We start from the raw sequence: 16,651 nt of genomic DNA on the forward strand, positions 1-16,651 counted from the left end.
ATTCTATATTCGCCAACTAAGGAACACTTCCAAAGATCTCTCTAACGATGGGCTTATTCCAATTAAACGATGACCTGGAATTATTATTAACTGGGATCGTTTACTTTTGTCTTACCCTGCCGCTTTTCCCTCTATTTTTCATACTGATACGGGTAATTTGGATAATAAAAAGTTTTTTTTTTCAAAAGTTCTGAATCATCCAGGCCATCCACCAGAAGAATCGAATGAGCTCAAATGTGGTGCTAAAGTTAATGAACATCATTAACGGACTCCAACTGATGCAGGCAATTTGTCATTTTCTATCAGGACCTATGATAGTATTTCCAAAGTTGCATGAAAGGATTCATTTGGCGATAGGGGTAGGAATTAAAAAAAAAAGTTTCCATTAAAACTGTTTTTATATGAATAAAAAAATACAGAAAAATTGACAGAATTCAGTGAAAGTTTTATTGTTCTAGCTCATCTGGGAGCTGAGGTGTGGGCCTTTGAAGTTTAGAAGAGACGCCGACCGTTAGAGCCTCTCGCTGTCTGCGCTTCCAAACTTTAAATGACTGTATCCCGGTTTACAGGTGAACTGGAAACTTGAAATTTGGATGGTTTTGAGCAGTTTTTACCACAGTTTCAGATCTCAAAAATGTTTTCAATAATTGAAAAAATCTTTTTAAAATCCCTTTAGAATGTTCTTTTTTTCAAATTCGAGGTGTTTTCGTTATAACAAAAGTTATATTGATAATGACACAATTCGGTGCAATATTCATTGTAAGGACGTTTGGGGGCTGAGATAGTACATTTGGGGGCTGAGATATGGGCTTTCAAAGTTTAGGAGAGACGCAGACAATTAGAGTGTCTTGTCGTCTGCGCTTATTTCCTTCATATTATGTAAGTATTTAGGTCATTGGAACTTTACTGAACATCGGATGGGTTGGCGAGTTCCCTATAATCACTATTCTTGCGTTTTGTCGAATTCTGATATTCAACAACACAATCACCCTGAAGAAGATGCCAGTCGTTGTAGAGCTCATGCTCGTTCTCCTCGGAGGATGGGCAATTGTTCTATTCTTTTTCGGTTCCTACTTCCAATATGTTATCCTTGATTCCCCAAACTGGGGCTTCAATTACAGTCTCCCAGTAATGAAATTCGTTGATGCCCAAGAACTAACAATAAGCTTCACTTGTTTGCCGTTAACCTATTTGGCTTATATGTTCATGGCTTATTTGATTTTCAAGGTACCCCAGGGTTCAGGTCAACTATCCAGAGTTTGGTTTTTCAGAAAAAGAACATGTCAAGTTGTGTACAATCTCGCAAAAGCGAGATGATGATTTTGATTCAATCGACTTTTGTAACTTTTTACGTTACTGTATTGATAACGATTTGGCATCAACCAATGTTGGGAATACAGCTTGTTGATATGTCAGTGAGAAGGAATCGAGCAATTGTAAACGGAGTCGTGGTTATTCATTGTTATATCAATCCCATTCTGACATTGGTTTGTAATCGGTCAGTGACTGTTTTGTTAATGTCTCTAAAAAGAGTGGGGACGGGAGTTTTTGTAGTTAGGGTATGCATTCTGACGTAACGGTGTGCAATGTTCAGTGTTCACACAGTGATCGACTCCTCGATGGGCGTATAAGAACGAAATTCAGAGAAAATTGTTTTTCTCCCATCCCCTCACCTTTGAACATCGTTTGATTTCAGGGCGGTCCGTGAGCAGTGCACAAAATATCTGAAAGTTCATCAGGTCAAATCTGGAAATTCTGCTAATTCTCTCGCTGGAGCAAGAGCTAGTGTCTCATTTTCTCCGTCATAATTGTTTTTTTTTCCTCATATTCATTTTTCAAATAAAAAATTTCGCAAAAAAAAATAATTAATAAATGTGCAGTCATAGATGATTTGAGTTTCGAGTTTAAGGGCCGAAAACTTCCGGCGACAAACCTCAAATTAGACCTGAATTTAGGAAAAAATCACGATGACGAAAAGCGTAAGCAGCAATTTGGACACCTCGGCTCTCTCAAAAATATTTTAGCGAAGTTTTTAGATTTAGTCTCAAAGTCCTCCGGTTGATCGCTATGAACTCCACGGAGAATTATATCTTGGTCGATAGAACAAATACAGTAGCCGCACTGATGATGAGTTCAATTGCCAATTTCCTTAGAGAAAAAACTTTTTTCAGAACTCTTGTCTAGCGACTGTCTTGAATTTCACATTTATCTATAACTATTTTGGTGATAAGAAGCAAAGAAAGAGTTTGTTTAACCTGGTTTGCGTTGTTCGGGCATTTAATAACTCGTTCATTTTGTTAGTCGCTTTCCTTGGAATCTTTCTTTCTGTTACTATTTTGTAAGTTGTTACTAAATCTAATAGAAGTTTGCTGCACCTTGAGCTCAATTATTTCGGTTCCTACGAGAGATATTAAAAATTTTTAAACCGATAAATTGTTTATCATAATATCATATATATGTTATCAGTTGACAAACTTTTGAAGTCTCTTATTGGAACCGAGATAATTAAGCTGTACAAGTACTTTGAGCTAGGGTGGTTTCATTCAAAGCAAATACGGCAATTTTTGAACATTCATAACTTTGTTCAAAATTGCTGAATTGACTTGAAATTTCGCATGAGAATAGCTGTAAAATCCAAAAACATTTTCAGAGACAGTTTCAGATGTAACAGTGGTTCGAGAATCCAAAAAAATGTTTTTTTCAGAATTTTTTCTGGCTTCGATTTTAGATTTTTCTGGCTTCGATTTTAGTCAAATGATTCTCAGTGTTCAAGACTGCACCAAAAAAGTTTTGAAGAATTTTGGAAGTCGGGCTGTCGAGTTATGATGCTCAGAGCACAAAAGGTATGTGTCGGCATTTTTGCCATAACTCAGCTGAAAATGTATTTTTGATGCTCGAAATTTTAGGAATGATGTGCTTTAAGTTGCTTGTCAGTTTTATGTTCAAAAATTTTCAATTGTAAAATTTTTTTTACTATTTTTATGTTTTCATAACTATTTTTTAGGTCAAAAGAAATGAAACAAAATTCACACAATTGAATAAATTTTAAAATATAACTGTTAAGCAACTTAAAACACATCATTTGTGAAATTTTGAACTTCAAAAATACATTTTCAGCTGAGTTATGGTAAAAATGCCGACACATACCTTGTGTGCTCTGAGCATCATAACTCGAGAGCCCGACTTCCAAAGTTCTTCAAAACTTTTTTATGCATATTTGGACACTGAGAATCATTTGACATTTAAAATCAAAGCCAGAAATAATTCTGAAAAAAAAGTTTTTTTGGATTCTCTCACCACTGTTACATTTGAAACTGCTTTGAAAACTGTGAGAATGAGAAATTTTCAAAAACCAAATTTTTATGTTTTTGGATTTTACAGCTATTCTCATGCAAAATTTCAAGTCAATTGAGCAATTTCGAACAAAGTTATGAATGTTCAAAAAAATTCTCCTCAACGCTTCTCGCCACTGTACATCATATTAGGATTTAAAAATTAAATTTCAGAGGCCACAATTATTTCCCACCGATTCTCGAATCTCTTTCAATTTCTATATCCCTCAACTGCAATATTCATAATGAACTCCAAGGAGTATTCATGGCATTTAACAGATTTTTCGCATTGTTTTTCACTGCAAAATATGAAAAAGTGTTCAATATGAAAATCACGATTATCTCACATCTTGCTATCGGTACTGAACAAACTTACGAGATAGTAGATCGAATTATTTGGAGATTCAGAAAGACAGACATTAGGACCTACCGCTAAATGTAAACTGCATTCTCAGAAACCCAAACCTACTTGGTCTTCAATGCAAGCCGGCTGGCTTACGGTGGCCTTGTGGATTCTACTACTAAAATGTCTTACTGGGCGATTTTCTACTTTGTTGTGCCGTTTGCAATCAACATACCGACATTCTTTAAATGCTATTATTTGGTAATGAGAAGCTTTATTTTCGATTTTAAAAGTTCGGATTTTCAGAGAAAGAGACTGTCCCGAGACCCTTCTGAAAACGGAAAACACATTCGAAGGAACATTTCAGAGTTTATCCAGACTGTTTTCCAAGATTCGATTTGGCAAATCAGTTTTGTTTTTAATATGAAATTCAAGAAGCTCTCTCACAGAACTTATTCAATATCTGGTGAATATTTCAGCACTATAATAGACGACAGACGTTGGACATTCTTCTGTCAGACTTTTATATGGTAATGTCTACACGTACTGGATGGGTATGAGACATTCAGATTTTTAGAGGTTTCTGAAATTTTCAGATTTCTAATGTTGATGTATAACGATCGGTTAGCAGCATATCGAAGAGCGTTGATCCTGAAATTCAGTTCTGGGAACTTTGGGGTGAGATATCAGAATAGAAATAACGCTGTAGCGCCAGCAAGGAATGCTATGGAAATGGTTTGAGATTACTTGTTATGAGATTTGTTGGTTGAATAAATGGAGTTTTCTTCCGTTTTTCTGTATTTTATTCAATAATCAAAAGTTCAGAACTGTCTGACTAGCTGATGCTCATACTGGCTCCTCTAAATCTTTCTCTTATATGAGGTTTGTTGAGGTTTGTCGAGAAGTTGAATTTGTGGAACCGTCGCTGGAGGTGCCACACTGCTAGCTGCGCTACTGTGGAGCAAGGTGATGTTTCTGAACGAAGCCACACTAATCAGTGCACACCGTCACGTCAGAAGACATACGGTAACTTCCAAAAACTTTGAAAAATCTCCTATCCAAGAAAATCATGTTAATGATAGCTGAAAGCCCATGGATCAGAAAGTGTGGCTTACAAGTTTCTGGAAGTGTCCTTAAATGTATCTTGTGCAGGTCTTTTTCTAAGATTCCAAGTTTCTAGCCGATTCTTAAAAGCATTTTCTAGTCTTATGAATACCAAAATAGCATCCATCCAAAAGTGTAGTGCTATTTTCATTGTAGCAACTCTCAGATTTACATATTGCATCTCTTCTCATTGCAACCCTCGTTTTCTTGGAATCCTTAATGGTGGGTGGAATATTTTTATATACTTTTTTCAAACTTTTAAAAAATCATGTAAATTCATTACTTTTGATTTCTTTTCATTTCGATCTATGGTACAATTATTTTAATTAGTTCCTTGTTTATCAAAAATACCACAGAACGTCATTAATTAGTATCCATTCAATACCAAAGAACGTCATTAATTAGTATCCATTCGTACCTCTGTGAAACTCCCACAATTGAAAAAATATTTTTTTTTCAAATCAGATTCCCAACACTTATATAATTCTCGAAAAGCATCAACATCTAGTTCAACAATCTCAAAATTCGACACCTCCTCTCTTTTTTCTTTTTCCTAACACTTTTTCCTTTTTCATGTACCTCCGAAGAAAAATGTAATTACGTCCTGCTATACATTGAAACATTTCCAAAATTGCATTTCGCTCCTTTTTTGTGATCTGATCTGGATCTTTAGATTTTTTGAAAAACCACGTATGCATAACATCAATGAGCAATGTATATCATGCCCCCGCCTTCTATCTTATTCATCATTCCAATTAGGTACGTCCGTCTCGGATTTCATATTTTATGAGAAGCGGATAGGCGGGGACCTGTCTATTTGAGTAAGAATTTGTCTAGAGGAAAAGAAGGAGTATATGAGAACTTTCTGGTTTATTTCTCACTCATTTTTTACGTACTTGGGCTAGTTGTCTTCAGATTTTCTGGGTTCTAGATCCTTTGAAAAGTTGTGGACGCAGATTACCGTAGATCCTCTAGTAGAAGGACCCCCATACTGTCAACTTTGACTGAACTTATATCATTTCCTGCGAAAGATCTAGAAAAGTTCTCAATTGAAAAATTGTTCATCGTTATACGAAATGCATTTCATCAGTTGAATATTATTTGATTCCTCTTTGAAAATCACAAAGAATACGTAGCAAACGATTCATCATTTTTTTTAAATCCAGTTTCATAAAAACAAATGGCAAGATCAATAACTAACATTCTTCTTATTTTCAATCTGAACCATCAGAAGCGCTCCAAATGATCCGATTTCTCGTAGATAGCAGATTTCATCCACGCTCCCATCTAGATTCTCCACCAGCATTTCATCTTGTTTCTGACCCAGGACCCAGGACCCAGGACCCAGGACCCAGGACCCAGGACCCAGGACCCAGGACCCAGGACCCAGGACCCAGGACCCAGGACCCAGGACCCAGGACCCAGGACCCAGGACCCAGGACCCAGGACCCAGGACCCAGGACCCAGGACCCAGGCTTCTTGTGCCGGAACCGGGCCCCATGACCTGGACTCCATGACCCGTGTCCCATGACCCGGATCTCTCCCCCGGGTCGCCTCTCTAGAACCCAGAGAAGAGAGAACTGGTTCTTCCCTTCACTTCCCTCTTCCTTTATAGCACTTTTCGTGAGGTCAGTGTGCCATAATAGAAATTTGACTTTTGAAATCCGTGAAACTCTTTAAAAACTATCGTCCTTTGAACCTACTTACATCGATTCCTGTCAGCGTAATCGAAAATCTGTCAACTGATAAAATATTTGTGATGATATGACAAACATTTTATTAGTTGATAGATTTTTAATATCTCTCATAGGAGCCGTGATAAACAAGCTCAAAGTTGAAGATGGCGTTAAAATCGAGTGTTCACATTCTGAATGCAGGATTCCCCTAATTCTTTGGATTTCAGATTCTAAAAACTCGATAAATTTATAAACCTTCAATTTCCAGTACCAGGAAGTTATACCTTGAATACTAATCATTCTGGCCTCAAACCTTTCTCCCCATTCTCTTCTCCCATTTTCGGTTTTTTACTCCAATCTTATATTCCAAAAACCCAAATATCTTCTGTCAAAATATAATACATCCCTGGGGAAAATAATAAAAAAACATTTTCTCCCCTTCAATTTTATTGTCAAATCTTGATGGGAACCAGGCGGTGTCTTTGTTTTTTGGTACCCAGAAAACAAGTGGATACCCCCAATTATTATTTTTCGCATTTCTCTCAGAATTCTAGGTTTTCTCTGAAAATATTGGAAACTATAAACATGATGTTTGCCGGGGGAAAAATCCAATTTTCCCCAAATTGGTTTTTTCCTGGAATATGCATACATATGTATTAAATGGAGATGTGAAGTTTGATGATAGATGTTTCTGAAAGTTTGAGTTTTGATAGTTGTCCATTTATCAGTTATGAAAAATTCATAAACCTTCATCCCACACATTTTTTTGCAAAAAAAGTCCCTCAAAGATTAAAAAAAAGGTTACAAGAGATCAAAGAATGTGGAATGAAAAATATCCTTGTCAAGGAATAGTAGTCGTGAAGTATATCCTCCTAAAAATAGAAAAGAAGGGCTTCAAAGAGCTTCTTTTTTTTCCTATTTTCGAATTTTTTTGCTTTTGAATGTGTCCCAAATTTTTGGGAAAATTTTGGTGTTTTCGTTTTTAAGAAGGTTGTCAAAAAAAGGAACAATAATAAGGAACAAATGCTTGTTCGAAAACAAAGGGGAGGAATTTTAATAATCCATCAAGCACGAAATTTTTTTTTTTTTTAAATTTTTTTGGTTCCCTGAGGCGTATTTATATCCTGAAAAATTGGCCTGGAAAGCTAGAATTTAGGCATTTTCCCCAATTTTAATAATTTCGAAACTTTTGGAATTTTCCGATTTTTCGCGTTCTTAGATGTTTGGGGTTTTTCGGTTTTTCGATTTTTTTTTGTTTTTCTGAATTACAAGAACTTCTGAATTTTCGGAATTTTTCCGATTCTTTGGATTTTTGAAACTTTTAGGTTATCAAAATTTTTTTAATTTTGAAATTTAAGGAATCTTCAATTTTTTGGGTTTTCCAGAATTTTAAAACTTTTTTCGATCTTTCGGGATTTCGAAAATTTTCGAAATTATCCGGTTTTCGTTTTTTTTTTTTGGAATTTTTAGTTTTTCGGAATTTTTGGATTTTTCGAGTTTTTGGAATTTCGATCTTTTTATGGAGTTTTTCCGAATTTCCGGATTTCCCAAATTTTTGGGTTTATATAGGATTTTTAGATTTTTTCGATTATTCGGATTTTCCAAAATTTTGGGTTCTTAGAATATTCGAATTTTTCTGATTTTTTGAATTTTAAAAATATTTGTATTTTCAGAATTTTCTGATTTTTACGATTTTTTGAATTTTCCGAATTTTTGGGTTTCCGGGTTTTCGAAATTTTTGGCTTTTTAGAATTTTTAGAATTTTTGGATTTTCCAATCTTTCCAATCATTTTTAGAATTGTTACGATTTTTGGATTTAACCAGGCTTTCAGAATTTTCGAAACTTTTGAATTTTTTCGGATTTTTCAGATTTCCGAAATTTTTGGCTTTTCAGAATTGCTGGATTTTTCCGATCCTCCGAGTTTTCCAATATTTTGCGGTTTCAGAATTTTTGGATTTTCAGAATTCTTTTTGACTTTCTAAAATATTAGGCTTTCAGAGTTTTCGAATTTTCGCGATTTCTCGGATTTTCAAGATTTTTGGGTTTTCCAAAATTTGATTTTTTAGAAATCTCAGAATTTCCAAAAGTTTAGCCACCTACAGTAAAACTTTTAATAGAAGGGCCTCCACACTGTCAAACTTAAGCTCAACTATCTCGGCTATCATAAGACATATGAAAAATTGACAACTGGTAAAATGTTTGGGATGTTACGATTTATCAGTTGACAAAGTTTTAAAGAACCGAGATAAATTATCTTAAAGTTTTAAGTTAAAGGGCCCTTCTATTACAGGTTTTATGGTGATATTTAACATGTCATATTCCAAGACACATTTCTTTTTTTTTGGTTTTCCTTCCCATCAGCTTCTTCTTATTTGCCATAAATACTTAATCCTGGAACGTCCGTCTCCTGGAACCCCTTCCCGCTATTCCAGATGATCCCATCTTACCCCTGTCTCATCAATTTCAGTTTTCAGAAAATCCAAAAAAAAAGCGTCGTGCCAACAGTAGGAGTGTGCATAGCTCTCTCTTCCTTCCAGTTCTTTGAAAAATCTACAAAATTCCTTTTGCTCCCCAATTTCCTGTCCTTCTTTGTTGTCCCGAGTAATTTCCGTGGAATTTGAGAAATTGAAAGGTGACAGATTTAGCAGAGGAAAAAGTGATGTGGACTTCTCATTCTTTGCTCTGTTTTTTGGAGAGAAATGTTGCCAAATAGGTGATCAGTGGATTACTGAAATTGTGGACTTGATTCGTCTAGACGCTTAGATTTTTTTTTCAAATTTGTAATTTTGATTTTTGACGCACTTTTTGGAATTTTGCATTTTTCGGAATGTTGCACTTTTGATAAAGGCAATTGTTTCCTGACTGAATATCCGACAAAAGTTCATTTAACTACCATAAAACCTGTTATAGAAGGGCACCCTACCTTTCAACTTTGCGTCGATTTATCTCGGTTCCTGTAAAAGATCTGAAAAAGTTGTCAACTGATAAACTGTTTATCATAATATGACAAAAATTTTATCAGTCAATTACTTTTTCATATCTCTCACAGGAACCGAGATAATTGAGCTCAAAGTGCTCGTATAGGGTCGGCTATGGTTAAAGCTCCGATCCCCCCAACATTTTCTCTAATGATGACCAAAAAAAAAGTGCTTCTGGAGTCTCAGGAAGTTTCAAATTCAGTTCAACCACTTCTTTCACAAGTGGGCGAGAGCTACACAGTTAGTCACCGTAAACAGCCCGTGTGTATAAATAAACTTGACGTCAAATTTTGAACTTCAGACTTGAAGTGCTGCAAAAGTTTGGAATCCCGGATCTTGTTTCCTTTCTTTGATTAATAATTCGAAATTCAGAATTCTAAAAATTGTTTGACATTTTTCCAGAATACACTACGTCAATTCGCACTTTAAAGTCCCTCAAATTCCGGCTCACCGAGCTCACCAATTTCTTCCAGAAACCTATAATAAGTGTACATGCCCGAGGGCTATAATCAAACTAATTGCTTCTAGAAGAAGCTCCGCCCACTTTCTTCTCCTTCTAGAATATTGCTATATTTTTTTTCCAGATTTTTTATCTTTTTTCTAGAGGTGTACAGCTCTAGTTTTCTCCTTTTTTCAAGAGTATGTGAAAAAAAGGCGTCTGGAGTCCCCTTGTATTAGTTGAAAAAATTCATCAAAGACAGCGGGAAAGAATAAATTATACACTTGTTCGTGTAAAGGGAGAGTGGGGAGGAGACTCACAACCGCCCATCACTACCAGATCCTTTTTTGGTTCTTCTTATTTTTTTGAGACAAGCCTAGCATATACATATTTCTGAAAAATTCTAGTTAGAAAATTGTATTTTTGGTAGGTTTACATACAGGTAGGTTTCACAATTCGCGCGCGATCTTTTTCAGCAACTATGAGTGAGAAGGAGTGGTTTTTGTTTTTCTATAAATCTGGTGGTGATGGGAGGATCATGGGTTTTCGAATTTTTCAGAATAGCAATTTCCGTTTAAAAAAAGTTATCAGTTTTCTAGATTTATATAACTTCTGTCATATGGCATTTTTGAATATACACACAGTAAATGCTCCAATAAACGTCCATACTATACCAGCTTAATTATCTCGATCCCTAGACGAGATATCGAAAATCTGTCAACTGATAAAACATTGCTGATCTTATGATAAACATTTTGTCAGTTGACAGATTTTTGATATCTTTCATAGGAACCGAAAGAATCAGCCTCAAAGAGACGTAAAGAACAACATAAAGGCAATAATAGAAGCCCATCCTTTATGTGTTCTTTGAGCTCAATTATCTCAATTCCCATAAAAGATATCAAAATTTTGTCAACTGATAAAATATTTCTGATATTATGATAAACAATTTGTTAGTTGACCAATTCTTGATATATTTTGAAACAACCGAGATAATTAAGTTCAAAGTTCATGAATAGGTTGGGCTTCCATCAGACTTGATAACGAGTTTGATGGGCTTTGATATAGCTTCGATCAGGATCAATATTTCTGACCAGCTAATTTGCATATGATAGAACTTAATGAGTACTACATAGTGATATTATTTGGGTTACTGTATATTGTCTATGAACAAAGTTACAAGGCCATAAAGCTGTGACCGCGTAACTCAGATGGTTTGGTTTATAACTTTATTCATAGACAAGATACAGTGTTTCAAATAGTATCATTTTGTAGAACTCATTGAGTTATATCATATCCAATTTAATTCATCCAGAAATATTCACTAAAAAAACTATAGCAGAGGCCGTCTTCAAATACCGTAAGCACTCTAATAGAAGCAGGCCCACAATGCAACTTTGAGCTCACTTATGGCTTGCAGAATTTCAGAATCTCAAAATCTAAATCTTTAAGTCTATTTTTCCCAATAAAACATATATTTTAGTAAATGGCTCCACCTCCGATGATTCAAGTTAAATGCACTTTCCACCTAGTCACCTTCCCTAGGGATATAAATATATGGTGGACACATTTCCCACGTCATGATTAAATATTGACATCCTCTCTCGAGTTTCTCAGAATCGTATATTTTCTTAATAAGATAGAGAAACATCTAGCCAATTTGTATAGTAATCTATTAACATCACCCACTTGTTCCACCATTCCCTATCCAATTGTTCATTGACTCATCCCATTGTCTTCCATTTGCCTTCTAGACTGTCTAGCCCCGCCCCTTAATTGGATATACTCGTTTCGCTATACGTCTCTCTTGAGTAAACCGCCAGATTTCTTTAAATACTCGTTTAGAGCCACTCGTTTTCTCACTCATTCCACGAGAACACTATGCGTTTCCTCGCCGCCGCTCTTCTCCTCGCCTTCGTCATTCTCGCCACTTTCGGTAGGTTTTTGGGAGGGGTACTGTAGCCTACAGTAGGATGTAGGCTACTGTAGCTATCAAAGCTATTTACAGGCTACTGTAGATCTTATAAATCAATTTAAATCTTCCAGATGTGGCATCCGCTCAGTCGCGCATCGACCGCAGCGCTCAATGGTTTAAGCCATCGCCGAACGTGCGCTCACCATCGTATTCCAGGTCGCGTCTCGGCGGCTCTCGCCTCTTGCCACGTCGCATGTACCGTAGTCTTCCACAAGCTGACTACCAGGCCATGTGGGACAAGTTGGTGAGTTTAGAGATAAACTTGTGCTTGATCTGTTGGAAAGTTGTACCTTTTCTATGAACAAGCCAAAACTCGTCTGAGCTATGCGGTCATAGCTTTACGGCTTTGTAACTTTGTTCATAGACGAGCTACAGTATTCCAAATAATACTACTTTTTAGTACTTGTTGAGTTCTATCATATCTCATAAATTAAATTTTACAGAACTACAACGCCGATTCCCAGGACTCTGACATCTAGGTGGCGTCGCTCTCTTCAGTCTTCCTCTTTCTTCTTGTCTTCTAATTTCGATAACTTGGCTCGCTAAATATCATCGTCAGTACTTACTTATTCAATCCTCCGAATAAAGTGTTTCTGTGTTAAGAACTAATATCTTTTCCTTATTTCAGAAATCATAAGAAAAAAATAAAGTTGAACTTTTGGGCGTAAAAGTTGCAAAGCTCGCAATGCAAGAAAAATGCCATTAACATACATTTATGACGTCTTCTGGTTGCTTTTTTTCAAGGTTCAGGAATATCTCACTCTCGTTCCTTATAGATGAAATTAGATTTTTCCTGAATTGATCGGGACTTTTTGAATAATACAAACAGTAGAAAGTTACAAAACTATAGAGACAAATGAGAACCCGAATACAAACGAAGAATGGACTAGTGTTCCGACTTGGGGGGTCTGTTCGTATGATGTGTCCCCGCAGGAGCTCCGCCCTTTTTTAATATTAAATCGCACGATGATTATGAAGCTGATACAAAGTAAGTTTTGATTACACATTCAGCAATAACCTATTTGTGAAAAGTTCTAAATTGTGGTTGAAAATTCCGGTAGATATCAGAATATCAGAATTTCTCAGACTCGATCTCTGGTGCGATAAAGACAGAACATTTCTACACCGAATGGAATGTGCCAACGAGCCAATGGCAGTAATTTTTGACACTCAATTTTTGGAAAACGTCTTGACGACATATTCCGACTATCTGAGCCTATCTGTCATATCGTTCGGTCCTCTTGGAGAACTATCGAATGATTCTCCAGTTTATCAAGTTCAACATGTTAATGTAGCATGTCGGTGCGGGCCAGAACACTTTCATGTAAAACTTTTTTAGATTCTCAGTTCCATAATCTAAATTTTCCTATTTACAGAATTTTGTGGTAAAAACATTCGGTTGGAATGGACTACCGTAACTGAACAAGATCTCATTCAGTTTCTTCATAAATGGATTTCAAAACGAAGCTTATCACGATCTGGAGACTATGTCCACAGTTATAGAAAATGTAATAGATGGAGATATGGTACGGCAGGCGATCGAATTCGAGGAATACGATTTGGATGAACCGGAAAAGAGACCGACTGAAGTGGTTATTGATATCCCGTAAGTTGTTTTAATCATAAATTGTTTTTTCCTACTATTTATTCAATATTTCAGGTTTATTAGTTCAATGTGCCTTGAGTATTATCTCAACCAAGATTTCGTCGAAGTAAAGAGAATCACAGACGGAAAAAGAGCGTTCCTTGCCGTTGGTGATTCCAATTTTGATTTTCTTGTTCACAGAAATTGACTTTTCCTCAAATGATTTCTCTTACTTTTTCTTCAATCCTCCGAATAAAGTGTTTCTGTGTTCAATATATCTCATATGACGTCGTTTAGTTGCACAGTGGTTTTTTTCCGGAACTTTTTTTCAAATTAATTTTTTCCCGCGCTTTTTCCATTTTCCAGTTTCTTTTTTATTTCCTTTTTCCATTGGAATATATGCGGAAAAACGGTAAGACTCGAGTCTAGAAGAGACTCAATTCAAAGCTTTCGCGGCGAGATTAATGCTCACTTTGTTTATTAGCGTTTTGGCTCGTTTTTGACTGTTTTTCTATCCTTAAAAAGCTGAAAATCAAGGGAAATTTTTGTCGAAGGAGCATGCGGGATTTGGTTGGAGGGCCCCATAACGAACTTTGATTTGTGTAAAAAATTGAGAAATCTTAATTTTTTCATTTAAAAATTCTTTTAAAAACACCAAATTGAAAACAAACATCCTGCTTCAGATTCATAGAATATGCTTGAAGAAGGACCGCCGATTCCAGAATCCATCGTTTTACCCGTTTTACCAAGTGAAGTTCTATGTGAAATTTTCGAGAAATTAGATTTGAAAAATCGGTAAATTTGTTTAAAACAATTGATAAAGGGCTCTTAATCTAATCGATTTTCAGGCTAAATCTTCGCAAAGTGTCTAAAACGTTCTGTCAGCTTATCGATCAACTGAAACTCCATCTCGACATACTTTCAATTTCAGTTCGATCGGATTGTGTTCGCTATCGATTTAATGAGAGTTTTAGCTTTAACAAAGATGCATTGGTTAGCTACAACAATAATGCATCGAAAGAGTGTATTTTGGAATACGACTGTTCTAAAAAAATCGCAATTCAAGAAAACTTCATGAAAATCGCTGTCAACGACTTGTCAAGTGTACTCAAACCTTCAAAAATCCAGATCAGCAGCTTGTACGTGAATTTTCATGTTTCCCATAAGAATCCTGCTGAACTTCTGGAGATTTTCCGCCAGAAATCTGGCCAGAAAACACGACGTCTTCAACTAAGACAAGCATATCTCACTGTGAATTCCGCTGACCAAGCGATTTCAATCATTTCCGGTCTGGAATCGAAAACTCTCAAAACCATTGCAATCAATGTTCCTAGTTTGGAATCTACTGAAGGGATTTGGCAGTTGGAGCAATTCAAACAAGCGAAAAGTGCGGAAATATCAGCGATTGTAGAAGCGTCTTCACTGGAAAACTTTTATAATTTGACGAGCTGCATGATCAACGCCGTTAAATCCATTGAAGCACAGCACATTGTCCAACTTCGAGATGTAAGTCATTTATAGTCTTTATTCGCAATTTTCTCTAATTTTTGAGGCTTTCATGGAATCCGCTACATTCAAGTACTGCAACATCAGAGTCACTGACTCGCTAAATATCGATGAAATCGGAAAAATAGCTAAAATGCGGGTTGTTGACCAAAAAATTTCCGAAGTGTACCCAATTGCAAATGCTCCGAATTCTCTTCGCCTTCGAATCACTTCAAGTCAAATCGAATTTCTTCGAATGTAATTTTGCTACTTGTTTCATTGTTATTTTCACATTTTGTACTTATTTTGTCAAATTTTTTCTTCTTGTAAAATGATTTTTCATGGGAAAAAATAACTATATTGTATCGATTCTTGCTTTTTTTCAATTTCCTCATTCCGAATCGGCAGATTTTGTCTGTTTTTTGAGAAGAAATCAATGTAAGTGTTACAAAGTTGGTTGAGAAACAAATCGACAAAAAAAGTGTGCGGCGGTTGCAAAAAGGCGCGCCGCGCAGTTGCAAGTGGGCGGAGCCTAGCCCCACGAGGTTTTTGAGAATTTTCTGCACATTCAAATTGTCACGAAACAGTCGGAAACGAACGAATTCTGTTTTTTTTTCATTCAGTTTTTGACTGGAAGCTGTTTGTACCGATTTTTAAGTGAATTCGCATCAGAATTTCCGATAAAAAGAGGCTATTTGACAGAAAAAATTGAATTTATGATTTTTGGAAAAAAAATTGCAAATTGCATTTTCTAGAGAATTTTTCAGAAGTTCTGGTAACTTTCAAAACTAATAAGTTGCCTGAAATTTTCGATTGTTGAAAAGAATTTCGCAAAAATGCTTGTGTAATCGCTAGTTCTTCAGTTTTTGCGGTATTTTTAAAACGAATCTGTCGGAAATTGGCCACAAAGATTTTTTGTCGCATCTTCGAGATGTCGTTTTAAAAAATGTTTTTTTAATTCTGCATATTCAAAATCCCTATAGAAGGGATTCGATCGCCGGAAAAATTTAAATAAGTGTTTTTTTTTCAGAAATCCCGAATTATGGATCAACAAGAAGGCACGTCTACATCAGACAGTGCAGCGATGCCACCACCAGCTCTTCCACAGCGCCCACCATCACATGCCTATTCGTCTCTCGAGCCTTCAGTCCAAACGATCCGGTAAGAATTTCTTTAAAATGAGCGATTCTGCAGCGCCTACTTTTTTCAGATCCACTCTTCACCGACCCCTCTCTGCAAGTCAGCAACAGTTCGTCACCAAGACCGTCGAAAGCGTCGAGAAGGATATGAATCAAGACGAGACCCGCGAGTTCATCAACCAGCTCGGCGAATATCCACCGACGATCCCCGACTCTGTTACGATGCATTTTCTCAAGTCGGCTGGTGTCGAAGGCACAGATCCACGTGTCGTCCGACTGATTGCGCTGGCCGCTCAGAAGCATGTTTCTGACATTGTTCTTGACGCAATGACCACGGTGAGTATGCCGATGATTGCGGTAAGAAGATAACTTCCTCTCGCAATCTCATTCTTTGAATTTTGTATCACAGTTTTCATTACTTCAGGCTCGTATGAAGGGTCTCGGACAGATGAAGAAAGGCACCAAAGACGCGAAGTACACTCTGACCGAGGAGCTTCTGGACGAGATTCTCAAGGAATATGGACACGACAACACACGCCCTCCGTATCATAACTGAAGGATCTCCGGTCATTGTAATATAAATGTTCTGGGTTC

At 36.4% G+C, this 16,651-nt stretch overlaps 6 protein-coding genes across 6 annotated transcripts; all 6 read left to right on the forward strand.

The window, feature by feature from the left end:
- Positions 1 to 224: 224 nt before the first annotated feature.
- On the forward strand, positions 225 to 4,209 carry Cbr-srt-70 (the record flags this gene model as incomplete). The annotated part of the gene is made up of 6 exons (XM_045236655.1): positions 225 to 359; positions 892 to 1,227; positions 2,172 to 2,338; positions 3,507 to 3,691; positions 3,788 to 3,936; positions 3,982 to 4,209. The coding sequence occupies 6 exons, from the start codon at positions 225 to 227 to the stop codon at positions 4,207 to 4,209; spliced, it is 1,200 nt and encodes a 399-aa protein (XP_045093848.1).
- Positions 4,210 to 6,021: 1,812 nt separating this feature from the next.
- CBG08790 lies at positions 6,022 to 6,282 on the forward strand (the record flags this gene model as incomplete). Its single annotated transcript, XM_002635445.1, has 1 exon — positions 6,022 to 6,282. One exon carries the CDS (start codon positions 6,022 to 6,024, stop codon positions 6,280 to 6,282), a length of 261 nt encoding a protein of 86 aa, XP_002635491.1.
- Positions 6,283 to 11,754: 5,472 nt separating this feature from the next.
- Positions 11,755 to 12,327, forward strand: CBG08791 (the record flags this gene model as incomplete). Its single annotated transcript, XM_002635446.1, has 3 exons — positions 11,755 to 11,809; positions 11,920 to 12,092; positions 12,292 to 12,327. The coding sequence occupies 3 exons, from the start codon at positions 11,755 to 11,757 to the stop codon at positions 12,325 to 12,327; spliced, it is 264 nt and encodes an 87-aa protein (XP_002635492.1).
- A 1,008-nt stretch (positions 12,328 to 13,335) lies between these two features.
- CBG08792 lies at positions 13,336 to 13,641 on the forward strand (the record flags this gene model as incomplete). The annotated part of the gene is made up of 2 exons (XM_002635447.2): positions 13,336 to 13,454; positions 13,509 to 13,641. 2 exons carry the CDS (start codon positions 13,336 to 13,338, stop codon positions 13,639 to 13,641), a joined length of 252 nt encoding a protein of 83 aa, XP_002635493.2.
- Positions 13,642 to 14,127: 486 nt separating this feature from the next.
- On the forward strand, positions 14,128 to 15,180 carry CBG26930 (the record flags this gene model as incomplete). The annotated part of the gene is made up of 3 exons (XM_045236656.1): positions 14,128 to 14,228; positions 14,282 to 14,939; positions 14,986 to 15,180. 3 exons carry the CDS (start codon positions 14,128 to 14,130, stop codon positions 15,178 to 15,180), a joined length of 954 nt encoding a protein of 317 aa, XP_045098825.1.
- Positions 15,181 to 15,960: 780 nt separating this feature from the next.
- Cbr-taf-10 lies at positions 15,961 to 16,613 on the forward strand (the record flags this gene model as incomplete). Its single annotated transcript, XM_002635448.2, has 3 exons — positions 15,961 to 16,079; positions 16,129 to 16,393; positions 16,482 to 16,613. 3 exons carry the CDS (start codon positions 15,961 to 15,963, stop codon positions 16,611 to 16,613), a joined length of 516 nt encoding a protein of 171 aa, XP_002635494.2.
- Positions 16,614 to 16,651: the final 38 nt, after the last annotated feature.

This window comes from Caenorhabditis briggsae (genome assembly GCF_000004555.2).
Source record: "Caenorhabditis briggsae complete genome, chrV, whole genome shotgun sequence".
NCBI classification, from domain to species: domain Eukaryota; kingdom Metazoa; phylum Nematoda; class Chromadorea; order Rhabditida; family Rhabditidae; genus Caenorhabditis; species Caenorhabditis briggsae.